This window comes from Carassius auratus, chromosome 31, assembly GCF_003368295.1.
Source record: "Carassius auratus strain Wakin chromosome 31, ASM336829v1, whole genome shotgun sequence".
In the NCBI taxonomy this organism is placed as follows: Eukaryota; Metazoa; Chordata; class Actinopteri; order Cypriniformes; family Cyprinidae; genus Carassius; species Carassius auratus.
Genome location: NC_039273.1, coordinates 11112548 through 11140134, shown reverse-complemented (window position 1 = coordinate 11140134; position 27587 = coordinate 11112548). Strand labels below are relative to the sequence as shown.

At 37.1% G+C, this 27587-nt stretch overlaps 2 protein-coding genes across 4 annotated transcripts in view; one reads left to right on the top strand and one right to left on the bottom strand.

Annotated features, from left to right (window-relative positions):
• Positions 1 to 27587, top strand: part of LOC113050532 (cytoplasmic FMR1-interacting protein 1 homolog) — a 37916-nt gene that overhangs the window by 5423 nt on the left and 4906 nt on the right. For 2 of the 3 annotated variants that reach the window (XM_026213563.1, XM_026213562.1), the window contains exons 2-26: positions 3581 to 3701; positions 3810 to 3899; positions 4862 to 4939; positions 5041 to 5142; positions 5240 to 5421; positions 7179 to 7275; positions 7495 to 7623; positions 8207 to 8311; positions 8485 to 8576; positions 8776 to 8893; positions 11109 to 11231; positions 14678 to 14803; positions 15349 to 15515; positions 15602 to 15749; positions 16942 to 17095; positions 17452 to 17608; positions 17692 to 17788; positions 17882 to 17958; positions 18079 to 18187; positions 18267 to 18386; positions 18825 to 19024; positions 20527 to 20614; positions 24392 to 24535; positions 25391 to 25481; positions 26769 to 26899. In XM_026213563.1, coding sequence (XP_026069348.1) covers positions 3585 to 3701; positions 3810 to 3899; positions 4862 to 4939; positions 5041 to 5142; positions 5240 to 5421; positions 7179 to 7275; positions 7495 to 7623; positions 8207 to 8311; positions 8485 to 8576; positions 8776 to 8893; positions 11109 to 11231; positions 14678 to 14803; positions 15349 to 15515; positions 15602 to 15749; positions 16942 to 17095; positions 17452 to 17608; positions 17692 to 17788; positions 17882 to 17958; positions 18079 to 18187; positions 18267 to 18386; positions 18825 to 19024; positions 20527 to 20614; positions 24392 to 24535; positions 25391 to 25481; positions 26769 to 26899 — 3042 coding nt within the window. In that variant the 5' untranslated portion in view covers positions 3581 to 3584. Of the gene's footprint in view, positions 1 to 3580; positions 3702 to 3809; positions 3900 to 4861; positions 4940 to 5040; positions 5143 to 5239; positions 5422 to 7178; positions 7276 to 7494; positions 7624 to 8206; positions 8312 to 8484; positions 8577 to 8775; positions 8894 to 11108; positions 11232 to 14677; positions 14804 to 15348; positions 15516 to 15601; positions 15750 to 16941; positions 17096 to 17451; positions 17609 to 17691; positions 17789 to 17881; positions 17959 to 18078; positions 18188 to 18266; positions 18387 to 18824; positions 19025 to 20526; positions 20615 to 24391; positions 24536 to 25390; positions 25482 to 26768; positions 26900 to 27587 lie in introns of those variants that run through there. The other variant, XM_026213561.1, reaches the window with a different exon arrangement.
• On the bottom strand, positions 21250 to 24385 carry LOC113050535 (fibronectin type III domain-containing protein 9-like). The gene is made up of 2 exons (XM_026213568.1): positions 23560 to 24385; positions 21250 to 22182 (listed from the first exon to the last, which is right to left on the bottom strand). The coding sequence occupies exon 2, from the start codon at positions 22084 to 22086 to the stop codon at positions 21421 to 21423; it is 666 nt and encodes a 221-aa protein (XP_026069353.1). The 5' UTR covers positions 22087 to 22182; positions 23560 to 24385; the 3' UTR covers positions 21250 to 21420.

Below are 27587 nucleotides of genomic sequence, written 5' to 3'. Positions count from 1 at the left end.
AGCTATATTGAGGTACATATCATTGTCATGAAATAAAATTTCTCACACCGTAAAATAAGGATTTAGTCTTATCACTCACTCTTACCTTATAATTGAATCAAAAGTATACAATGCATCCAGTTTAGTTTGATTCATGAACAAACAACTCTTTCTGCTGGTTGATTTAAAATGAATCAAAAATGTGAGGCACAACCAGTCTAGTACAATTCATGAACAAATGACATGCTTTCAGTGATGTCCTTTTTAAATTTAAGCAAGTTTTTATCATTACAGTTTGCATATTTTGATTCAGCTTTGTATTTTTGCATATCTATATTATATCTAAATGAAGATGACTCAAAATGCAACACTTTTTTTTTTTTGACAGCTCTAGGGCTTTTTTTAAACTACAGATTGAACTTCCACATTTTGTTATTTCCGCCCTAAAATTGGCCATCCAACAAAAAGATAAATAAAGGCCAAATGTTTTAGCAAGTTTCCAATCTTCTCTAATTCTGTCCCCATTTGTATGAATGTGCTTGATCATGACCTGCCCCAGAACTGTAGCGACATGACGAGGCTGTGGAATGATTGTGGTCTCTAAACATCATTGCACTGCTGATGGAGTGAAGCACGTCCTTCTCAATGACCGGACCTGTAGGCCTAATTATCTGCTTTACTGCCATTGAGTAATAAGAAAAGATGAGATTTCTGATTGCATGTCAGCATTTTTTTCTAAGAATGTGTCATCTGAACAAATGAGATTGGGAACTACTACAGTATTAAAGAGGAACAATGTTCTGCTTACTCAAGACAAGTTCCGTTTTGCCTCACAGCAATTAAGAAAGGTTGTTTAATCCCAAAAATTGGATTTATGTATTCTCATTTACATTTGCATTCTATTTGAAGCAAGTGAACCTAGAGTGAAATGTGCTAGTTTATGCCATCAGCAACAGTGTTTGTTCAAGTTTCACATGCAAATAAAATCACAATATTGACCTGTCATGTTTTGTTCTAACCAACTTCCTTTTCAATGAAAGATACTGACCTTTATGGTTTCATGCCGTGTTAAGCTTAAAAAAAAAGAAGCGCGCTGTTTTGGAAATTAAAGGGACAGTAAGATTGTTCAATTTGGTTGCATCCTGCGTGGATTAGTTGTTCATTTCTGAATATTCGTAATATGGGTTTATTAATGGAGCTGCCAGCAGTGGGTGTAGCATGGTAATAGCAGCTGCAGTTACATCACCAGCTCATACATTCCTACACACTTAGGGCGTAGCAATTGTGTGATTAGTTACAGTGTGAGTTACATCACTTATTTTCACAGATCTCCGTTCACTGTCAAAGATCAGATTTTTGATCTATATGCATTTCTGTTTGGGTTTCTTAGGTTCTGTTAGAGCTGCATTATGGCAAATTATATTCATCGATTAAAAAGTTACAAAGGCTGTCACTGGGGTAGGGCATTGGGAAATTATTTACCTAAAAAAACCCTGCATTTTAGTACATTAAAGGTACCTTACTACCTCAACTGTGCATAATAGTACCTAAATTGGGCATATTAGTAACCTTAGAAATTGCACCACTCCCATGGCAGCTTTTGTACCAGTTTTTTTCTGAATGTTAATATTGTAGTTGCAATTTCTATTGTTGATTAATTGCATGACATCTAAAATGCACATCCAGAACAGGCTAATAATTGTTTCTTAAATCAAGAAATTTCTTAAACAGTCAACTTCATGTTAAATGCATTAGGAGTATGTATAAATGCAATGCTGCAATGAAGACTTTTTATGATTATTTAATCATGATGACAGCCATAAATGTAATCAGTTATTTTTCAACAGTAATTATTATTATTTGTTTACATTTATTTTTTTAAAAGTCAGTTTAGATTAGGAGATGCATGGGAAATATTGATAATCAACTGTTTCACATAATAATACAGGTCTTTACATGTATAATACAGGTTTTAATTTCACCCAACCACAAATTTAAGTCCTTAAGGTCTTTAATCAGAGCTGAAAGTCTTGGTTTAGATAAATGCTATTCAGGACGTAAGGACTTTTTATTTATTTATTATTAATAAAAGTAATGGAGATTGTATTTGAAAACTTTGAAGTGTGGCTAATATAACTTATTGTATTTTCCTAGATATTTACATTTAGAAAGCATATTGTGCTTGCTTCAACTTAAAAATATTCTTTACTTGTTTTAAAAAAATGTCCTAAATTTACCTTCATAAAACCTGCAGAATACCTGTTAGTGTATATATATGTGCATATTTTGTTTTAGAATATATATTTAATTTAAACTCAAAAGTAGTGTTCAGTTTCAGATTTCACCACTATAGACATAAAAACTGAAACTGAACCCCTGCTTCCCCAACCCTGTCTGCCAAACAAGTAGACCCTCCCTGCTAACATTCTTCAGGCAGTCGGTCTAGAGGTGGCTTACTTAGATTTCTCTGCACTTTATACTAATACCTTAACATTAAAGCAATGATACTCTTCAGCTTCAATTAAGTGTGAATGATTTGCATGTAAGAGTACAGCTGCTCAGACAAAACACTTGGTAGAAGCAGCTGTCAGTAGCAGCCACAGCAGTAGTGTGTGTTTGATAACAAAGCTTTGTTTCTCTAGAGACTCTGTTCTTCGTGATAGGCTGCAGGCCCTACTCTCTTCTTTTCACTCGCTTCCTGATAATGTATCTCCTTCTGCTTTTGTCTTCTGTTAAGTTCTCTTTTAGCTCTCTAGAAGTGCACCACCACGATCACATCAGGTGCTCCTGTATTTCCTAAATGAGTCTAGATGTGTGCCAGTAATAAGCACAGCTCTATAAGGATATCTGCATTGCTTATCTGTTATAATCGCTGCAAGACCACAGCATCCTATCGCCATTTCCTCTGCCCTTCATAGTGTTTCCTCTTTTGTTGTCCTTTAAATGTGTGTCAGCCACTTCTGTGTTTGTGTGTCCAGTTTAGGCAACAAGCAATTTGTCTTTCCATGTTAGATGTAAAACTGCTGCAAAACATGACACCCAGTCACAGCCCATCAGATGATGTTTGATTAATGAACAGGTTCTGGATCAGTGAGATTTCACAACAATTTTTATATTTTCAATGTAATATTAGTTGGGAATTTCTAGCAGTTTAATCACTGTCAACACAGGGAAGTGCTGCCTTTTTTTTCTTTTTTTTTGCATTGTGCCAGATTAGGACATGGTATGAGGTTTTGCCCCATAAAGGGAAGAGTGGAAGGAGGATGGCACTTTTATTCTGACACTCGACACTGTGAGGTGTGAAAAAGTTGCCCAGTTGCATCGAAAAGGGAGAGTTTTTTTGGTTGTGTCCTGTCAACTATGAAACCTCTTACTTGCTTTTGCTTTGTTGCCATGGTTTCCAAACATTTACTTAATTCATATTAATTGGAACTACAGCTGTGTATAGTAAATGCAGAATCACAGAACCAGCTTTACTGATAAGATGCACGTGACAATCGCATGGGATTAATCTAGCACATTCTGATAAATATGCTCTTTATTCATAGTTCTCATGGTACGTTATCCTTGCCTCAGATGTGTTTTATGTGTTTTCTTCTAGAGCGATGGCATCCACAGTGACTCTGGAAGATGCTCTGTCCAATGTGGACCTGCTGGAGGAGCTGCCGCTCCCAGACCAGCAGCCCTGCATTGAGCCTCTGCCATCCTCCCTCATTTACCAGGTAACAACTGACTTAGATCTGCAGTGCATTTTAAAACATATAAACCCAAAATACAAGATGTACAAGCAGTGTTTGCATAACCAGACCTTTTCTTTTTACCACCCGTAGCCCAACTTCAACACCAACTTTGAGGACCGCAATGCTTTTGTGACCGGCATCGCCCGTTACATCGAGCAGGCCACCGTCCACTCCAGCATGGTAAGTTCTTAACATTTCCACAAAAACAGGCAATTGTTCAACTCTATCTTAGCTAACCTTCTTTAAATCACCAAACCTCGGCCACCAGTCCATCAAGCCAGCCCTCTGGACGTCCTGCTAAAGGAGTCTGTAAGGGGCTTGAGTGGATTTAAGAGGGCCCATTAGACTCTCTCATTGTCCACGTTCACCATGTTCGTTTGAGCAGCCTTGCCAAGCGGAGTAGGTCGCTCTGAATGGTTTTTGTATTGAATGTGAACTGCTGTGTGCTCTATTAGTGAGAGATAATGGCTGTGAGGGACTGTTTGGCATCGAGGAATTGAAGGATGTGTGTGGATGTATTGTGGTGCTACACACACACACACAAAGTCTCAGAGTGTCCATGAAAGAGTGAAAGGTTTTTTTTGTTGTTACTTTAGGGGAGATTTTCTTCAAAGTTTCTTTAGAGACTTGTTAAGATCTTAAGACTAAGTGGGCTAATCTGTTCTCTAGAAATTCATTCAACATTAAATGAAGGTTTATTGTAGAATCTGTGAAGTAATAATACATTGGGCTTAAATTCTGAGGTCACTAGTTCAGAAATCAGATTTCTATTTTTAAATCTATTTTGCATTATTATTTACTTTTTATTATTATATATATTACAAAAATTAAAATATTAAAAACATTAAAATATTTTTTTATTAACATTTATTTTTATCTAGAAACGGTGTAGAATAAATCTTAAACTTGTCTGTATTTTACTTTTTTTTTCAATATCCTAAAACAATGTTTTGAGAATTTTTTTTTTTTTTTTTTAAATATAATCAAACAATCAATCAATATAATTTATTTAGGCAAAAAAATCCAGATTTTCAGTGTGGCCTCAGACTTGTATGTATGTTTGTATGTAGAATAAGTCTGTGTGCTTTCATTTGCTCCAGTGTCATCATTTCATTTCATGGAGATCTTTTGCTGTGTTACAGAATGAGATGTTAGAGGAAGGACAGGAGTATGCTACGATGCTGTATACTTGGAGGAGCTGTTCAAGAGCTATTCCTCAGGTAAATTAGTCACGCCTAAAGCCAGTCAAAAAAACTCACAGCACCACCTTCACAGACTGGAAGTCTGTTGTTTTGACCCTCTCCATCTGTCCCTCTCTCAGGTGAAATGTAATGAACAGCCTAACAGGGTGGAGATCTATGAGAAGACCGTGGAAGTGCTGGAGCCGGAAGTCACTAAACTAATGAACTTCATGTACTTTCAGGTAAAGATTAGTGCCGTTTCACAGATTTGAATTCAAGGTGTTGTGAGATACACTAATCCTTCTCTAATATTTTAATATTAATATATATAACTCTCAGAGGACAGCAATAGATCGCTTCTGTGGGGAAGTGCGTCGACTGTGTCACGCCGAGCGGAGGAAGGACTTTGTCTCTGAAGCCTATCTGCTCACGCTGGGGAAGTTCATCAACATGTTTGCTGTGCTGGATGAACTGAAGAACATGAAGTGCAGTGTCAAAAATGACCACTCCGCATACAAAAGGTAACCACAGACTGCTTTCTGTGAGCCTCAGTTTTGCATCTAACCTTGTTATTAACTCATGCATCCTGTAGATGGCAGTCATTCTACATCTGGATTCTTCTGGTCAGTTGTTATCGCTGTAGAACACACAAGTAAAAATTGATAGCCTGAAATTACTGTAAGTCGCTTTGGATAAAATCGTCTGCTAAATGCATACATTTAATTTAATTTTAAGTTTAATTTTTTAATTTAAATGTTTCTTGAGCACAGAATCAGCATATTAAAATGATTTCCTAAGGATCATGGACAGTGGAGACTGAAATAATGACTGCTGAAAATATATCTTTGCCATCACATGAATAACTTACATTTCAAACTATATTTGATGATTTATGTGTATATATTCATACACAGATACAGTATATGTATATATATTGCCTGTGACTATAATATTTTATGCTTCACATCTATGTGTCATCATGACACTAGAGCTGTCTATTTTTTTACCACTTTTTTTCAAGGTGTTTGTGTTAGTTGGTGTATCTGCGTATATTTAAGTTTATTTTCTGTGTGCCTACTTTATGAAATGTGCCTACTTTATGAAACACACTTGAAATGTGACTATGAAATGTCAAATTTGTCAACCACCTATCCAGTTTTCCACCTCATGACACTAAACACTTTTCTCGTCACTCTCTTGCTGTCTCTTTCTGTGTCTCTGTCTCTGTCTTTTTTTTTTTTTTTTTTTTCTGTCTTTTTTGTGTTTTTCTTTACACTTTTCCCCCCTGTTGGCCAGTAGATCAGACATACTGCCAACATTTACACTGTGCCCACCACAAAAGCAACACACACACCTCAAATCCAAACGCACAAATAGAAAACACAAATCTGCACATTGCTGAAATAGTTGGTTTGAGATTGATCCGAGTCTTCTGGGTCCAGTCTACAAAATGTTTGTCAGTATTATTAATGATTGACATGGTTTTTTTGGGGGGGGGAAACCTGACTTTTGCCCAGAATGCTCCACCTCCGAGCAAATACATGACTTACAAGAAACATTATCAACTTTATCATGAACAAATACAGCAGGTTGAGGACTTGCATTGAATCTAAATAAATGATTAAAGCAATTATCACCAGTTTGCAACTGACTGTTTCACATTGCACACTTTAAAAAGAAGAAGAAAAAATTGAAAATTACTAGAAAATTTATACAATTATAAAACACAACACGATTCAATGTGCAATTAAAAATACGTTTAAAATACCTTTTAAAAAAGGTTCACTGGGCAGTATTACTTATCTTAAATGAAATATGTCATGTTTAATCGAGATGTTTAACTATAAATAAACAATTCCTACTCTGTGGAAGTCTCCTTTAGCTCATGAATATTAATTAGGTCGCGTTTTCCTGATTGGACATCATAAAAGATACAGATTTAAAGACAAGAGTTGGCGCCAGTAGCGGGCAAATAAAATAATCCAAGTGATATATTATATAATCATTAAGGTTATGTATGTATATGTGTATATATATATATGTATGTATGTGTGTGTGTGTATATATATATATATTTTTTTCATTTATGTATTTTTTAAGTTTCAGACAATATTTGTATTTTTCCATTATATTTTTGTTTTCTTAAAAAAAAATCCAACAAATACTAATATTTGGCCTGAATTGTGCATAATTCTTTGTCATAGTGACTGGTTTATATGTGATATTTTCTGTCTCAGTCTTTCTCTTCTTTGTTTATATTTTTCTCTCTGTTCCTCAGAGCTGCCCAGTTCCTGAGGAAAATGTCAGAGCCATCCTCCATTCAGGAATCTCAGAACTTATCCATGTTCCTGGCCAACCATAACAAGATAACTCAGGTACCACACCATAAAATAACACTTAATACTGTATCCAAACAAACAAGCAGTTATGTTGTGAAGATGTTTGTTTATTATAGACCATCTCTTGAATGGAAATTCACTAAATTGACTTCATGTCCCTGGATACAGCAGCATAATAAACACAAATACATGCACCAGTGCTTCAGACATGTTCTGTGTATGAGTTGCTGATATTGACGGGCATCTCTGTTTCAGTCCCTACAGCAGCAGCTTGAGGTGATTAACGGATATGATGAGCTGTTGGCAGACATCGTTAACCTGTGCGTGGACTACTACGAAAACAAGATGTACCTCACCCCCAGTGAGAAACACACGCTACTCAAAGTAAGCATATGTTTTTCACTTCTATGTTTTTGAACAGTCTATTATGCTCATCCAAAGCTGTGTTTTTTGGTTTACAAACACAGTAAAACAGCAATATTTTGATATTTTTACAGTTTAAAATGTTTTTTGTGTGTTTTTAATGTATTTTAAAATTTAATTTAGTCCTGTGAAGGCAAAGCTAAATTATCTGCCGCCATTACTCCAGTCTTCAGTGTCAGACAAACCTTCAGAAAAGTCATGTTTAATACAGTATTTTTGTTTAAACCATGCTAAATTTTCTTAAGGAATCCTTGCTGAATAAAAATAATTCTTTATAAAAATTAAAAAATTAAAAAAAGACTCACCCCATAATTTTAAACAATAATTACTAAAAGTAGAAATAAGTGCCACTGTGTTTCTAGGTAAGGATTAGTGCTATGTTTTTGCTAATCTTTCTTAGACTCTTGACATTATTAAATGTGAGTCCTGATATTTATCTATCACAATCAAGCGGTCACTGTTACTAATTAGTTTACTGTGTAAAAATGCTGATATTGTGAAGGATTTTTTTTCTCCCATAATTTGGTGTGACTGTGTGTTGTAGGTGATGGGCTTTGGTCTTTATCTCATGGATGGAACCAACAGCAGCATTTACAAACTAGATGCCAAGAAGAGAATCAACCTCACGAAAATTGACAAGTTTTTCAAGGTGCGTATCTGTAGGCGAGCTTTTGATAATATTAAATCTCTGAGCTTCAGAAATGGAAATGCATTTGAGATGCAAGGTAAAAGCTGCTGTAAACACAGTCTGCCTCATCCCTTGTGTTGGGATCGCCCGAGGTGGATTTTAATTTGATTTGCCATTCTGCCCTACCCCTACAGCAACTGCAGGTAGTGCCTCTGTTTGGTGACATGCAAATTGAGCTGTCACGCTATATCAAAACCAGCGCTCACTATGAGGAAAACAAATCCAGGTGGGTATCATAGGATGCCGTAATTAAATGTGAACACTGTATATGCAGATGTGTTTTAGCTGACTTTAATTAAAGAGTAGATAACCCAAAATGTAAATCTGCCCTTCCAAACTTGATAATTTTTACAAATATTTTAATAATGCTCTTTCCTATTACACTGCAATGAATTTTTTATTGCCTGGCCTCCCCTGTCCTCTAGGTGGTCGTGCACATCTACAGGCAGTAGCCCACAGTATAACATCTGCGAGCAGATGATTCAGATCCGTGAAGACCACATGCGCTTCATTTCTGAGCTGGCTCGCTACAGCAACAGTGAGGTGAGAGGCTTGTAAAAAAAAAAAAAAATGTGTATTACCTAATAATTATTACCCCGGTGACTTTTCTATATCTGAGCATAATACCTTTGCTGTTTAGCATCACATTAAAGCAGTTGTTGCTTATTTGGATTGGATTTAAATCAAAATTTCGGCTGCAGTAATGTTCTGCAGGATTGACGTATGTGTTGACACATTGATTGATATACATTTCAAATGTTTGTTGGGTTTTTTAGTGTCTCTTATGCTCACAGAGACTGTAAAATACCTGTTTTTATTTTAATGTAATTTATTCTTGTAATGGCAAAGCTGCATTTTCAGCAGCCATTACTCCAGTCATCAGTAAAGGGTTAGTTCACCCGAGAATGAAAGCTTGTCCATCTTCTACTCACCCTCGAAGCATCAAAGGTGTATGTGACTTTCCTCTTTCAGAATAATCCATGCAACGTTATACAAAAAATTGCCCTTGCTCTTCCAAGCCATTGTGGGTAAGCGGGTGTTTTTTGTCAACCGGTGTCTTCCGGTTCCACACAGTCAGCAGAAGTGAAAAGAAAAGTGGGTAACACTTTAGAATAAGGTTCCATTAGTTAATGTTAGTTAATGTATTAATTAACATGAACAAACGATGAATAATACATTTATTACTGTATTTATTAATCTTCGTTAATGTTAGTTAATGAAAATACAGTTATTCATTGTTAGTTCATGGTAATTCACAGTGCATTAACTAATGTTAACAAGCACAACTTTTGATTTAAATAATGCATTAGTAAATTTTGAAATTAACATGAACTAAGACTTATAAATACTGTAGATGGATTGTTCTTGCTTAGTTCATGTTAACGAAAGTAGTTAACTAACATTAACTAATGGAACCTTATTCTAAAGTGTTACCGAAAAGTGTTTATCACGTTTGAAATCTGGATATTTATGTTACAAAAATGCATGGATTCTCTACTGAGGGCCTTTTTTCACCCCCCGGAGCCATGTGAGGACTTTTTTATTTTTACAGATGCACACTTTATTTCACGTCTTCTGAACAGTTGACAACAAAGACCGGCTTACCCCCATTAGAAAGGACAATTTTTTTCATATAACTTCGAATGGATTATTCTGAAAGAGGAAAGTCACATGCACCTATGATGCTTCATGGGTGAGTAGAAGATGGATGAATTTTCATTCTCTGATGAACATGATCTTCAGAAATCTTTCTAATATGCTGATTTTTGTGCTCAAGTAACATCTCTTGTTATTAAAAAACGTTAATATTTTTTGGAATTTGTGATTAACTTTTTTTTCAGGATTCTTTGATAAATAGAACTTTCAAAATAACCGCATTTATAAAAAATATAATTCATTTGTAGCAAAGTTAAAAAGTCTTGTCACTTTTTGGCCAATTTTTTATATCCTTGATGGGGAAAAAAAGTGTTCATATGGTATATTCTACTAGTGCTCTAGTGCTAACTATGGTAAAAATGGCTAATTAAACTGAATAAGCCACGGCATAGTGGAGGCTGAAAAATCTCTTTTAGAAGTGCATTAATGGATGGAATCATACAGCTTCATTAGAATCAGAAGTCTATAGTGGATTACTTGGCTCTTGTTGTGTTTGTTTTTGCTCATGTGAGTAGATTTAAGGAATATTCATTAGCCATGGGAGGGAAAGCAGCTCACGCTTCATACGTGATTCCCTTTTCCTTGGCTGAATGGGTTCAAGGCTCAGTCTCTGCAACTCGAAATGTACATTCAGAACCACAGGAGTTGTATTCTTACAGAAGAATATGGAAATTTGAGGTGAGGAAGCCAGCCTGGGATTGAACTAAGTCATAGCAGCAGCACTGTAATGAAAATGTACTGGCAGCCAGAGGACAACTGGGGTCCGCTATGAGTGACAGCAGCCCTGTGACGAGGAGAAACGGCAAGAAATTAGTTTGTTCATTCCACAGCCCTGGTTGTCAGATGTCAGGGTTTTTAACACACAGTTCTTGACTTGTGCTGTCTTGGACTGCTGAAACAAATGCACTGATATATGGGTTTTGGCATTTCGTCCTGTGTTTGTTCATTTTGAATGCAGCCCCTGCTTCTGTAGATTCAGCAAGGAGCCTGGATTTAGGTTGTGTTAAGAGATTTCAGTGGTTCTTTAATTCACTCATTTTCTCTCTAATGATAGTAGTTGTACTATGTTATGTTATCTTGCCTCTTTTTCTAATTTTTGCAGGTGGTGACTGGTTCAGGGCGTCAGGAGGCTCAGAAGACAGACTCTGAATACAAAAAGCTGTTTGATCTGGCTCTGCAGGGTCTGCAGCTGCTCTCTCATTGGAGTGCTCAGGTCATGGAAGTGGTGAGTGGACTTGTCACACTCATATTTATGTATGAGACCCCCAACCAGGAAGAGGTGAATTATTTTGAGCTGTGATGATTATGTGGGTGACACGTGGCTGGATCCCTGGTTTCATGCTGTTCTTTTGTGTATTTGCCAGATAAATGACAAAGCTCCCAGAATCACTCAAAACTGTCCTGAAACCGAGTCTCCAATAATGCTTTGTGCAAAATATTAAATTCAGACATTTTGGAGCCATGGAATACGTGTTCGCAATAGAGATATGCAAAACTACATACAATCAGGTCCAAAAGTTTGAGACCTCGTTTAAAGTCTGGGGTTCAAAGACTTTAATTTCATAAAGAATATATTGCCATGTATGTTATAAAATATTAAAGCTGCAGTTCTTAACTTTTTTATTAAAAATTATCCAAAATCAATATTTGAGCAAGTAGATAACCAGACAGTATTCGAAACCATCATGTTTATTTATTTATTTATGTCCTCATTAGCCCCTTTCACACTGCACGTCGGACCCGGCAAATTGCCGGAACATTGCCGGGTAGCCTACTGTGAAACACGTCCTGGGATTGATTCCGGCATTGAACCTGGGTCGGGACCTAGTAACATTGCCGGGTTCAACCTGGGATGATCGCTGTGTGAACAAAAGCCAGATCTAATGCCGTGTCAAAGTGATGACGCGGATTATCGCGCAACTCTTTACCGGCTGTTTTGATGGAAGATCAACTTTGCGATGAAAAAATATGTGCAAACTGTAATGAAGCAGAGATCAGTTAGTTCATCACTTTCTGCGCTGACGCCGAAATCATTCGCCAGCTTCAGTGAAAGTATGAAGTGCCTAACGTTTTCAACTCATATATTACACATCACGCCCTGATGTCACGTGTTGTTACGGGATCTTTACGGGTTGTGTGTGAAAGCACGCACATATCCCAGGTAATCACTGGCAGTGTGAAAGTGCAAAACCTAGCAACCCGGGAACAATTGCCGGAACACTTTACCCCCATGTATTTGCCGGAATGGCAGTGTGAAAGGGGCTATTGAGACGCCAGATGCTGAAATTACTGAAACGCACAGAACATGCAGGATTCATATTTCAACCAACTCTTGAGGCTTAACATTTACAGATACTGGTCCATATGGAGATTTGATTTGACTTTGACAGATTCCGTGACTGTCCATTTTAAACTGGATTTTGAGTTTCCATCCGCGTTTTCTGCCTCACAGAAATCATAGCGCTGTATAGGGCTGCACAATATTGGGAAAAAATTACATTGAAATATTTTATTTTTCTGCTATATATATTGCGATATGAAATCTAATCTAATTTTTTCTTACAAACAAAAATGGGGTGAGCACACTTACATTCTCATTTTAAATGATTTAAACATTGACACCATTGTGTCAATTGATTAATATGCGTGAGGGCGAGAGAGCAAGACAGCGCTCATGTTGTTTGAAGAACGGGGAGCGTGCGGCCCAGGTTTGCTCTCTCTCGCTCTCTCTCGCTCTCAATTCAATTCAATTCAGTATTGCTTTATTGGCATGAATGTAAATTATACAATATTGCCAAAGCTTAGTGTACATATATAGAATAAATAAAATAAATTATAACAAAAAAATGGACTCTCACTCTCTCACTCTGCTCTGTTAAACTGACAGGTCTTAAAAACACATGCAAATGATAAACTTTCACTCTATGATGGTTAAGGTGTGCATTAATCTGTGAATCACATTCGTCAAGGGCCGGGGAGCAGCTGGCCCGTACAGTTAAGGAATAACGGATCAACTACGACAGCCTACATTGCACATCTTGCGTTTTTTACGTTTTTGCTTATAATAAAACTTATTATAATGCTATAATAAGTTTTGAGATTCGAAGCTACTTTAGTGATAAATCACAGGACCGTGCTGACAACCAGTTTCTGTGTTCCTCTGTGCGTGCAATCTTCATAGCTACTGCTTATATGAGTGTTCGTGCCATAATGCAGCTGCGCAAACATTGTAGCTCGATATAAGAATACACATCCGTTCATCTAATCGCTTGAATGTCCAAACCATAAAACAAATACAACTTACAAAGTTTAGTGAAGACGCAAGGCTCACCGCTCGCACCGCTTTGCTTTTATGCCACTGACTGAAGAGCAGAGTCATGTGGCTACACACGCGCTAGTATGCTTTTAAGGGGGAAGTGTTAACAGGATTTAAAAACCGAAATAACCGACATGGGAAAATTACGTCGGTTAGAGGTTATGAAATTTGGTTTTGATTATTTGTCGATTAATCGTCCAGGCCTATATGAGCTAATCGCTCATTAATTTAATCGCCATTGGTAGCGCAATTTATTGTAATGCTTTTTTCCTCAGTTGGTCTGAACAAAGCGTGGCAGACTTGTTAATTGTTCAGATGACATCATATGGTGAAAAATCTTATTTGGGTAATATATTCTAAAGGTGTAGACTAGAATCTGTGCAAATTGTGTCCTGGTTTCTTTCCCCTCTCTATGTCTAGTTTCCTGTAACTCAAAGCTGTCCTGTTTGTTAAAGGCAAAATGGATAAAATAAAAATAAAAAAGCAGAGTAATAATTCATGTGCAGGTGCATCATGCCTGTAATAAGCTCCAGGATATTTCCAGTCTTACGGTGTTTTTTGCTTTAAGCATCATATCTTCTTTACAAAAGACTAAGGAAGAAAAATAAACCATATTATATACAGTACACTTGAAATGCTTGATGGTCAACTCTAAAATCTTTTTTTGTGTTCTGCATGAAGTATACGGTCCTCCAAAAGATGATTAATGAACATGCGATGTCCTTTGTAACAGTCTATCAGCAATAATGAATACCAGCCTGTCAAACGCTCTTTTAGTGAGTGTTGTCTGAGAGAAGTTTCCAGTCTCTGAGAGCTGCTGAATTGAGCCAAGATGAATTCTCTCAGATTTTGATCAAGTCCTTTCTTAAGGACCGTTTATTCACATCATGTACTTCATCAGGCATAAAGCCAGCCTATGGCACTTACTAAAGACTAACTAACCTCTAATTTCCAGCATCGCTGACCCACCGTTCAAGACTGCTTGAATCGTGGGGTCACTCCCCTGGTGTGCATTTATTTTTGGTTTCACAAGACCAGCCATGTTTTCACCTTTCATTCGAAACCCTTTCCATTTCAGTTATACTTTTTTCCCTCTAAGCAAAACATTTTATGTTGTCGATCTTGTGAACTATAGTTGCCATGGAAACAGCCAGAAGAAAGTCCATTCTTGGTAATTAGTCAAATGGTTTTGGTATTCGTAGCAAATTAGGCGAAGGATGGAGAATGATGGACCATAGTTTCTGAAATTGGTGAAGGAGCTTTGAAGACAACATTTGATTTTCTTACATCTCTTGCAGAATAATCATCATAGGCACTTATACATAAAAGATTATAAAATGTTTTCCTTTTTGCAGTATTCCTGGAAGTTGGTGCACCCCACAGATAAATACTCCAACAAAGAATGCCCAGACAATGCTGAGGAGTATGAACGTGCCACTAGATACAATTACACCTGCGAGGAGAAATTTGCTCTGGTGGAGGTCAGTTCAACTGCAAGTCCAAAGCTCAGCTGTGTTGCTTTGTAATTAGAAGCAAAAAATATATGAACAAATAATTGGAAAGCTATTGCACTTATGCACTTATATTGCACTATGACCTCTACTGTAAATTAAATATACTTCTATAAGGTGGATTTATGGGATGATGAACAATTTATTCTGATTTTTTATTAAATTACTAATTATACATTTGAATGAATTATAAATGTTAAATATTTTAATACATTTTAATTAGTATAATTTAATATTGTATTTTTTTATTTTATTATAGCCTGTGTTTGGAATCAGCCTAACAAATCCTTATCTGAATGAACTGAATCATAATCATATCAATTGCTAAATTAACATTAGTGATTATTGATTAGATGTCAAGAACTTCTGTGGGCTTAATGTTCATAAAATGTAATTCAGTTTAAAATTTTCAGTGTTAAGTAACTGACTGTTTTAGTATAATCTGAAGTGACCTCAGAGTTTGTGTCCGTCTTCCAGTACTCTGCTTGAATGTGCTTCTGTCTACTTGTGTTTAGGTGATTGCCATGATAAAGGGCCTGCAGGTGCTGATGGGCCGTATGGAGAGCGTGTTCAACCACGCCATCCGTCACACCATCTACGCAGCTCTGCAAGACTTTGCCCAGGTAACGCTCAGAGAACCGCTGCGCCAGGCCATCAAGAAGAAGAAGAACGTCATCCAGAGGTACAACAGAGCACCAAACCGGATGATCTTTCTGTCTTTCATCTCTAGTTGTTTGTCTGATTTGGCTGACTTTGACTTTGTCGTAGTGTCCTCCAGGCCATCCGGAAGACCATCTGTGATTGGGAGACTGGCAGAGAGCCACCTAATGACCCAGCTCTGCGGGGCGAGAAGGACCCTAAAGGGGGATTTGATATCAAAGTTCCTCGTCGTGCAGTAGGACCCTCCAGCACACAAGTATGTGGTTCTAGTTCCCAATTTCTATGCTATAAGGAATAGAAACATTCTACACAAATTTAGACAACGGAGCACTAACAGAACATCTATGACAGTAACACAGTTGAGAACTGTCACCTTCAAATGTCTTTAATTATTATTTGCATTCTGAATGCAATGTCATGTGAATTTTCACCTTTTTCACCTTATACAACTCCTAACCTGAAACAACCTAACCAGCCATACTGCTATGTGTTTTCTGCGTGTTCCACGCACACACACATAGCTAAGCCCAGTGTCATTCAGAAGAGCTTGTAATCTTCCACTCGTTTCTGCTGCAGATGTTGCATGAAGCACGGTTGATCCGGTGTGGCATGGAAGGGTGTCGTATTGAATGTCAATAGCGCCTCAGGGATTTGAGCTGTAATCGGTTCTGCCTCTCAACGTGATCTCAATGCTCTGCTGCTGGAATTTTTGAGAGCTTCATAAATGTGTCCTGATTGAACTGTCAGTTTAATTTGATGAAGTATGTGTTGTGGATTGTTCCCATGCCGCATTGTTTTAATTATTTATTTTTTTTTTTTACATTTTTGACTCATCCGTGTTTTTGTGTTAGTATGGATTGATTTCAAGCTTTTTTTGTCATTGCCTTTAGCTCTGTATGATTATGGTTGAATGTCGCCCCAAGGTTTCTATCAAGAGGCTCACAGCTCTGAATTAGGTTTGCATTGAGACCTGGAATTTTGGCTTTGCGTGCAATTTGGGATTAGACTAATACATTAGTGGGTAGTTTACTGTTATAGACCTCCTTGATTATACAGACAGTATTTGATCCATTCATGTCTCATGTTAAAGGGTTTTTCCTTTATTATAATGATTATTATGATTATGATTTTTTTGGTAGTTTAATTATTTAATGAAAAAAATCCCAGTCATACTTTATTCAAGACCATTTGACCCAAACAATATCTGTGGACATAGCTTTTCAGTATTTAAATATAGTGCTACACGGAAACACATCCACTTCTCCAGGGAAGCTTTGACGCTTGTGTGTCTTCCATCAGCACGTTAATGCACTCAGACCCGAATGCAAAAGACGTCCACCTGTGACAAGAAAACAAGAGCAGAATGTTGCTGTTAATGTGTGTCGAGGGGTGACTAAACATGCATGTGAGAAGAGTAAAGGACTTCCTCTTTTTGTTCCTCTGTGCAGCTGTATATGGTCAGGACAATGCTGGAGTCTCTGGTCGCTGATAAGAGCGGCTCAAAGAAGACGCTGCGCAGTGGTTTGGAGGGTCCGACCATCCTGGACATCGAGAAGTTCCATCGCGAATCATTCTTCTACACTCACCTGCTCAACTTCAGTGGTAAGGAACAGTCTAAATGGAGGTTCACTCCAATATAGGCATTTGTTTACAGCATTCAAACCTTTAAACTACAGTAAAACCAATAACGTGTTAATGTGTTTTTATTTTCCAACTTTTTGTGACCATAATTGTGACCATATTTTTTTGTCTATTGTACATCCAATGAAACTTATAGGATGGCAACTTGATTTTGTCCATCAGGAATTGATTCAATCTATAGGGAATTAATGACCATGGGCACGTTTTTTTATTTTAATTAACATGGCAGTGTTCCATTAAAAATGGCCATTGTATTTGGTTGAATGCGGATGGTGTTAAGAATGTTTTTTGTGTTACTAATGTGTGTTGTGTTGCAGAGACGCTGCAGCAGTGCTGTGATTTGTCCCAGCTCTGGTTCCGTGAGTTCTTTCTGGAGCTCACAATGGGGCGTCGCATTCAGTTCCCAATTGAGATGTCCGTGCCCTGGATCCTTACCGACCACATCCTGGAGACTAAAGAGGCCTCTATGATGGAGTGAGAACCAAAAATAAAATTAATACATGCACAAAAAGCATGCTTTCATGGAATATGCTTCTAAGTATCTCTGATCTCTACAGGTATGTGTTGTATTCATTGGATCTGTACAACGACAGCGCACACTATGCTCTCACCAAGTTTAAAAAGCAGTTCCTTTATGATGAGATTGAAGCTGAGGTAAAAATCCCTCTTGAAAATCCTCTGAAGCAGTTATTGCATTGTTCAGTGTTGCATTTTGCATCTTGGTTATTTTCTCTTTCTTTCTCCTAGGTGAACCTCTGCTTTGACCAGTTTGTCTATAAACTTGCTGATCAAATTTTTGCCTACTACAAGATTCTTGCCGGAAGGTAAGTCTGTCTGTTTAATAGCCTTATTCGGACAGATTGAGTTTTCAGGGAAAGACTATATAACACAGTTTTTCTGTAGTAATGGAAGTTAATTTGGGGACTTTTTCTCTCTCTCTGTAGCCTCCTCCTGGATAAGAGGCTAAGAGCAGAATGTAAGAATCAGGGTGCCAACATATCATGGCCTACCTCCAATCGTTACGAGACGCTTCTCAAACAGAGACATGTCCAGGTAAGGTTTACACATTCAGTACTGTTTATTAATGCTGTTTTCAAGTCCACTCATCTTGTTTTGTTCCTTTCTCTTGCAGCTCCTTGGACGATCGATTGACTTGAACCGTCTGATCACCCAGCGAGTGTCCTCAGCGCTGTACAGATCCATAGAGCTCGCCATCAACCGCTTTGAGAGCGAGGACCTCACTTCCATTATGGTGCTTATAATTGAAAATCTCTTTTTATTGAAATTTGGCAGTTTTCTTTTTCTTATAGAGAGACCCTGAATTTGCGCAGCCTTTTGGTATATTTGGTCGTTCGGGATATTTAATGAAAGAGAGACCACCTCTCTAGCAGATTTGAAATTCAGTACGCCGGGAATAATTTAGCATAGGCTGCCAGATAGTGAATCATTTATAATATCTGCTTCATATATGTGTGTTTGAGTGCGGGTGCTAATATAGAGACATTTGAATAGACGTCTGACTGTGACGCATACGTTGCCAATGCATGAAATTGTTCCAAAGCTCATTATTGGTTTTCATACAAACGCTTGTTGGAGGTCTGTGTGTGCTTTGGAATAGAAATGCGTTGTTGATCGATGTTATTGTTGTGTCAGAAACTGAGAGGGTATTTGTTTTTTTCCAATTGATCAGGAGTTGGAGAGTTTGTTGGAGATAAACCGGCTGACCCATAAGCTCCTCAGTAAGTATTTGACACTGGACAGTATCGACACCATGTTCCGTGAGGCAAACCACAACGTATCCGCACCCTATGGCAGAATCACTCTCCATGTCTTCTGGGAACTCAACTATGACTTCTTGCCCAACTACTGTTACAATGGATCCACGAACAGGTGGGTAGGAAGGGCCTCTTAAACTTCTTAATTTAAAAGTTATTTATTTAAGAAGAAGAATGGTTATGTTAAAAGCCCTGATTGGACAAGGATGCATTTTAGGACATCTGTATATATATATATATATATATATATTTTTTTTTTTTTTCTGTAGTAAACTGACAAATCTGTAATTTATTGACATGGAAATTCGTACAGCATCAAAATCAGATAATTAATTCAGGTAATTAACACCTTTAATATAAAATCTAAAATTAAGCAGGCTCTTCTAATCTTCAATGACAGGGCTGTGCTATAATACAAATTATAATGTCATAAATGGAGAGCACTTTAACAGCTATATTGGTATAGACATAACTTTCAGGCTTAAGCTGATGCAATATGTATTTATTCATCCATATTTCAGTTAAACAGACGTGATTGAAATTAAAAGTCAAATTGCTTAGAACATTTCTTTGATCACTTGTGAAAAAGCCAGATGTATGAAACTTTTAAATAAAGATGGAGCATTGCTTTAATCTTTAATTTTTTATGGAATGCTTAATTAAGTTAATTCATAAGTTATTGATAATCAGTTTGAAAGTCTATGATTATTTCAACTAGGAAAAGACTGTTATGTTTCAGATACATTTCTCCACATTTGAGACACATTTCTGTGCATAGATTTTTGTTTGCACTTTGCAAGTGTGTAAACTGCTCCAAGGGGAGGCATAACTGTTACCTTTTTATTAATTTGTCCCCTGTGAATTGAGTGTTTGTTTACCTACCTTTTTGTCTTTTTTACACTGTCAAATAGCACAAATATAATATTTTTACTGAGCTAAAGTAAAGTCATCTTTACACTGTCAGGTAAAGATGACTTCAACGTTTTGTGACCTTTCAAGGTAGATAGACCTATGGATGACAAATTCAACATAAATGTACCCATTAAGTCATCAGGGTTTAGCTGTTGTCTCAGTACAGCTCATAACTGGTAGGTGGATGACATCTCTGGAGGTTACATCTCTTTTTCAAGTTGCAGGAACCAGGACAAACATTTTTTTAGCTTCACCCCTGCATGCAAAAGGTCCCAGCTGGTACCTGAGTGTTTTATTTTTTTTCCGTTTTTAGATAAAGGATGAATGACAATCATTGTGGTACTTGATTGAGACTCAGTAGACCTTCAGAGTGTTAGATGGGTACAGAGAGCCAAGTGATTCCACTTTTCATCTGCTCCTGTTGTATTACTCTCACACCCACAAATCACTTCAACTTCTAAAAGTTGGTCATGTCACAGCATATATTTGTAGCTTTTCATTTCCCTTAGAAACATGTCCATTTGAAAGATGCAGTTTGACTTGTGAGATGAGTTTTTCCTCACTTTATTGTTATACATGAAAAGGGCCAGAGTGGACATGCTGATCACAGCCTTATTGAACAGAATTGACAATAACTGGACGACAAACCCAATAATGCAAAAATGGTCCAATATTTTTTTGAAACAATTTCCCCCTTTCCTTTAGGTTTGTTCGCACTGTGCTGCCATTTTCACAGGAGTTTCAGAGAGACAAGCCTCCCAATGCCCAGCCACAGTACCTATATGGCTCAAAGGTGGGTTTGCATGAGTTTAAATCTCACCAACATTGATTACATCTCCAGCATTCATGGTTTTTATTAAGCAAGATTAGATAGGTAGGCAAGGTACATTTCAAGCATAGTAGGATCTAATGCAGCTAACACAAAACAGACAGACTATCAACTCACAAAGACATTCAAATAAACACTTAAATATCCTTTAAAGGTAAAGGTGCACTAAGCAGTTTAAAGATTTGGTGGCTCTTTTTCTTGCAAAACCAATATGGCAGCGGTATTTCACTTTAAACGGACACTATACAGACTACGGACACCATATTATGTAGAAATATAAATATATAAAATCTATGCTTCTGATTTGAATGTGTCCTTAATATTATGTGTACAGGAAAATTTGGTACTATTTAATAGTGTAAAAATTATCATTTTCAAATAAGGATTATTATTGTAATAATTGATTATTATTTAAACTATAAAAAATAGTGTGTGGGGGTGGGTATTTTTTATAAATGAATAAAAATGTTTTAAATAATGTAAACCTAGATTAATTTTGATACCAAATTCATTAATTCATGCTAACAAATACAAACAAAAAAATACATAACACGTCAGTTTGTACAATTGAATTATAAGCCCTCCTTCAGTTTCCTTTTTTTGTTTTCATCTGACATTTTAATGCTAATTTAACCCCATAAGCCCAGCTCAAAAGTCCTAAGTCTAATTTCCTCAAAATGGTTTCATCCCTGTGAATGTCTTCGTTGTGTAAGTTCGAATAGTTTGAGTTTTCGAGGTCAGTGCATCAAGGTAACAATCTGGTGTGTCCGTTATTCTGACCCGGGGGCATATCTAGGTTTATTACTGAGTGTTTGTAGTTCACAACTCTGCCCCTTTGCCATTTCTCTGCCGTGCTCGTCTCTATAAACATTCTCAATCACTGTTGCGTTCGGAGAGTCTACCCCACCACAACCGGGCATGTACAGACTTTTTCTTCCTTCGCTGCCCATGTTCCCAACCATGGGGGTCAGAGCCAGGTGTGGAGGGTTCGGACCTGACTGGCTGCCTCTTTCTGGGTCCCTTTTTGCTGGACACATGGTGTGGAGACATCCCCAAAGCAGAGCCAAAGCAATGATCAGCAACAGGATGCTGCTGGCCAGCCAGACTCCCATTGCCAGATCCCGGCCACTCTCACCAAGTTCAGTGCCCTCGTTTAGAGTACTGAAGACCTGGCACTGCTCTCTGGTGGGATTGGCGGACTGGCAGGTGACACAGAGGATGTAAGTGGTCTGTGGACTGAGGCGGCCCAGACTGGTGGATGTCTGGCTCACAGGAACTCTGTCCTCCTGCAGGAAGCTCTTGCGTGTGTAACCCATCAGCAGGCTGTTCCAGTTAGGGTGATACATGACGCTGTAGAATGTGTCCACGCAGCCTGGGGATGACGGCCAGCTGACGATGGCAGAGGTGGCTGTGATGTTTTGAATGGTAATAGTCATGTTGAGCTTGTTTTTAGGTTGGAACTTAGTCTCTTATGCTCACACAGTTTGATGATGTAGCTGGTTTGACACAACATGCAATGATTCCGAAAGGATCTGGAAGAATAGAGGAGGGAAAAAAAGCATTAATTCAGATCAGTTCTAACCTTGAATGTAGTACAACAAGACCTTAATAGATTAGTAACGAGCTTCCTTCTGGCATTAAAGCATGTTTTTAAAGAATTGGAAAACTTCAGTTGTTGGTTTTAGGACTGAAATTGATTTTGAATTGAAGTGCTTTTTCAAAAGGATTTAATCAGAAAACACACACAAAAAAATACAGCTTTGCTATACACACTGCAGATGTTTTGAACATTTATGCAGCCGTTTTGTAAGTATTGTAAGCTGCTCTTTTCGGTCTAATTTGTCTTTCATATTGAAATGATTAAGATTGAAAATGGTTTTGTAGGTAAAAACAAGGAGGCTTTTTTTGATGGTTATATCCTCTTTTATAATTTTCTTTTCTATTCAAGTACAATTGCTGTGCTCTATCATGGTGTTAGGAAAAGCAGATTTATCTAGAGGGGAAAATCACCAGGTTAAGTACAAGAACAGATTTATTTCATTAATCCTGCTTTAGATACCTAGTTTAAAAAAAAAAATTGATACAAAGCAATCAAGGCGGATAATGTTGAACAGAAATTTCCAATTGACAATACATCCATGTATCCTCTTGTCAAGAAAAAGGTTCTAAAAGATTCTCTCAAGTAATTATAAATGAATAGCATTACAGCCCAATAAATTTAACTGAGGTTCAATTTAAAAAATGTTGTGGTTTATATAACAAGCAGTTATTTATTCAGTCTTCACTGTTCTAATATCAGACATGCACTATGCATGATCAAACACTGCTGCACGATTATTCTTTATTTTATTTTTCTTTATTTAAAAACATTTATGTTTAACATCATCTGCTTTAGCATTTATGCTGCTTTGAAGTTTCTGGATCTTTATCTTTTGCTGAAAATGTGAACTAGTTTCTTCATAGTAGTTGACGGTTCCTTTTTCTATCTTTGCCGCTCAAGCCTTTGGTTGTTTGAAGCCCATTAACTGAATCAATATATCACCACATTGGACTTGTGCAGATGATTGGTGACTCTGTATGCTACACACGCATGCTGTAATAACACGGCAGTCAGTATCGTACGAAAGCTTCAGCACTAATCATTTTGATCACTGTCAATAACTCTTAGAGAGGTCTGAGGAAAATAGGACGTGTATTCTCTCAGCCTACACACACGTATCTCTTTCCAGTCTTTTTCAAATCCACACAGCTGCTTAAGATTTTCTTTAGTGTTCTTTTCAGACAGTACTTTTTTTTACTATTGTTTACAGGTGAGCCACACCTTTTTTTTTCATGTTTTTTTTTTTCAACAGAGATACAGGTGTCTCTGGGAAAACTGAGATTGATCGGTAAAGGGGCAAAAATCTTACCGTAAAAGATGAGTGTCACTTCATGCACAGATCATCTTGCTGTTGCAGACAGAATCCCCCTGAAGCATTGAGAGAGTGTGACCTGTAGCCGTCTCTGTTTGGCATGGCTCAGGTCTCCTGCAGAAAGAGCTTCACATCCACACCGCTGCACAGAAAAGCTCTTCTATCTGATTAGAACAGCAGATGGCAACTAAAGCAGAGAGAGAGAGAGCGAGTGCAGTGGGGAAGGGGAGATGACACATCAGCGTTTTGCATAGAATGCATTTTAAACAGTATTACAGCTGGGAGAGCTTGAACTCTTGTTCATCCGCGTCTCTTACACATCATTTCTCCCTTTTTATATTTATATCTTTTCCTCCCACACTCTGTTCTCAATTACTCCCTCAGACTGGTGACCTGTCTTCCCTGACTCACTGCCACAACACCTACGGACGTGTATGCTCATGAATTTATGATTGATCATTAATCGGTCAACTTGCAGTACTCCTGTGTCTGTTGCATATGAAGCCTTCAGAAATTATTCTAATATGCTGATTTATTATCAATGTTGGAAACAGTTGTGATGCTTAACATTTATTTAAAATATAAATCTTTTGTAACAATATACACTGTCAAATGTTTGGGGTCAACATTTTTTTTGAAGAAATTAATACTTTTATTCAGCAAGGTTTTGTTAAATTGATGAGAAGTGAATATCAAGACTTTTATTGTTAAAATGTTTCTATGTTAAATGCTAACATGAGTCAGACTTGAAACTTAATGATGTGACACTGAAATAATGTAGTAATGGCTGATGAAAATGTTTTCTCTTTTCTTTCTCATGATGATTCAGACCTTGAATTTGGCATACAGTAGCGTATACAGCCTCTACCGGAACTTCCTGGGACCTCCACATGTTAAGGCTATTTGCAGACTTCTAGGATACCAGGGCATCGCTGTGGTGATGGAAGAGCTGTTAAAGGTCGTCAAAAGCCTGGTATGTGCATAAGCATGTAATCTGAAGTTTGTGTATGGAGATCTAGGGGCTTTTGCATGACCCTGGGCTGGGTTTCCCGATAACAATAGATCTTAGCACTTAAGAGTGTTTTCTAGGAGTCATTTATGATTGTTAGTTATTGTTTCACATGCATTTTTTCAAAAATGCACTTAAAGCAATGCACATAGCCATGCTTTAAGTGCCACTTAGGAGTCCCTATCTGTTTGTCTAGTGCTGAAATGTCACCTTATAGAATGGCTTCTAATTTTTGTACACAATCATTTATTGAAACGTTAACCTAATGCTGCGTTCCAGACAGACAACTTGGATATAACTATGTTACATTGTATTATATTAAACTTTACAAAAGAATATATAATATACTTTATATGCAGTATAGAGAGAGAGAGACAGATGTTATTTCTGGTTCCAATACATGGTTTTCGTGCACGTCAGCAAGTCATTGACAGATTTTTTTCTATTTCAATTTTAACTGCCCATTTTAATTTCATTTATAAATTAATTTAAAGAAAAAGAAAACGAGTAATACAGTGTACAAGGTGTATTTAATATTCATGTTAAACCACATTCCCACTAAAACTTCTCAAATGATGCCTTAATTGTAGAGGTTTCAAATAGTGGAGGAATGTGGTCTATACCAAATTTGTTTTCACGATGCATCAGATCATTTATAAGGCTCTTAACTTAATCTGATCAAATTAATTTTTTACACCACTAATCTAACTTTGAAGGATAATTAATTAGAAAAAGATAAAGTTCAGGATTTGTGGGCATTAGCAAAATTTCTGCTGAAATTACCTTGTCATATTGTTTTTTTTTTTTTTTTTGGTGCAGCTTCAGGGCACCATTCTGCAGTATGTGAAGACCCTGATGGAAGTGATGCCCAAGATATGCCGTCTGCCTCGCCATGAGTACGGCTCGCCAGGTGAAAATTGCATTTCTTTGGACACTCTTAAGCAAGCCTTTTATTTTCTGACCCAAGAGAGACACTTGGGCCCTGTGTAAATATGAGCTCCCTCTATCACCAAACAGAATATATGCACTGAATCATTAAGCTTTCATTGATCCAGCTGTGCTGCTGGGCAGATTGGCTGTCTGCAATGTGCCAGTCACACAGTGGTGCTTTTCGCAGAGCTTATGCAGCAGACACTGGGTGTCTTCGACTTAATCAGACCCCTCTAGACTTGAGAAGGTTTGGTAATTGCCTCTTGCTCTCTTTCTCCCTTTCCTTGTTTGTTATTTCTTTCTGGCTGACTATACTGATAAGGGTGCACTACACACTTAAATCATGACTTCGTCTGATAATGTGGGCTTCAGACAGCCTGGACAAATAGAAATGAAAGGAAAAATGAAAAAGTGGGTGGAGGAGAGAGAAAAATGCCAAAGAGTCTGTATATGTAATAAAAAGCTTCTGCTTGTAAGAGCATTACTTATTCTTGGATGTAACCGTAATAACAAAAGAGAATAAACTTAAGAACAGTCAGTGACTGTAGATTCCTACTGTTCTTTAGAAATTTTAAAGCCTGTTAATATAAGATATAACTGCAAAATAACCATGTTTTCCAACTGAAATCTAATGACCCTTAATACAAGAAAAATGAAGCGAGTTTATGCTTTAAGCAAGAACGAATATGTCATTGAGGTTTGAAAACTTATTTTCTCTTTGAATTAATTTGTTTTCTGAGACCATTGGCAGATATTTGAAATGATTTGATTCAAACTCTCTTGATTTTGATAAACTTCTCATCTTGACATTTTGCTTCTCAAATTATTATATCTTGATATAAGAATCTAGACATTTGCACTGGAAAACAAGACAATTATTGAGGAAGAACATAATTTTTTTTGCAGTGTGATCAGAAGGTTCAGAGTACATATTGATATTCCCTTGAATTTATTCCTTTGAAAATTATTAAAATTAAAATTAAATTTTTCTTAAATAATCTTAAAGTCTTAAAATCATGCATTTACCTTCATAAAAACTGCAGAAACCCTGCACTGGTCAAGTCAAGGTTAGTTTTAGGGGCTGGAAAAATATTAATAGACATCCTGAATTTCAGGCATTAATTATTAGGGGATGTTGATACAGGAAAAGGATCTGTTTATGTTCGTCACTGTGCAAATAGAGGAATATTAATACTTCTTTATTTCCTAAAACAACCAAAATGAGGCTGTCATTACAGTGAAAGTATGATTGTGTCTCCCGATGCAGGTATTCTGGAGTTCTTCCACCACCAGTTGAAGGACATTGTGGAGTATGCTGAGCTGAAGACCGTGTGCTTCCAGAGCCTGAGGGAAGTTGGAAATGCTTTGCTGTTCTGCCTTCTGAGTGAACAGAGCTTGGTATGACCACTGAGCATTCACACTGTAATGCAGAAAGTTCTCACTGCATCACTAAACCTTAACAAACGTTGCCACTTGCTATAATCTTTTCTTTAAAGAAGAAATCCCAGCTCATGTAAGAGTATCAGTTTTTTTTGTAAGTTTTTTTTTTTTAACCACTTTCAGTACTTAAACTAAGCAGGTGGTCAATGCCATCACCAAAAAACATCATCTTTTGTATATTAATTATGTGGTTTTGAAATATTTTGGAAGAATGTGGTAGCGAGCTTTACTAATTAACTTGGCATCTTTCATATTCTCTCGTTTTGTGCTGCGACAAGTGACACACAAGATGCCTGACTTCACTGATGCATAAGTCTTCAGTCATGAATCTATTCATGTTTAAACATATTAATTATACATGACTCCATGGCAGGACAGACCATAGTACATTAATTAGTTGAGATTTAATTATGAAAAAAAATCATTAACATAACGCAGACCTGTATATCATCTTAAATTGCATGCAGCTGTTGACGAACATGATGCAGGGCAATGACTGACTGTGTATTTAACACAATAGTGACTATCTTTTGGAGGGGAATTTCTCAGCTCAGACTGATGTGTGATTTATTTAGATTAATCAGCACATATGGTTATTAATGAGCTTAAATGATTTAAACACTTTCACACAAACAGTTACACACAT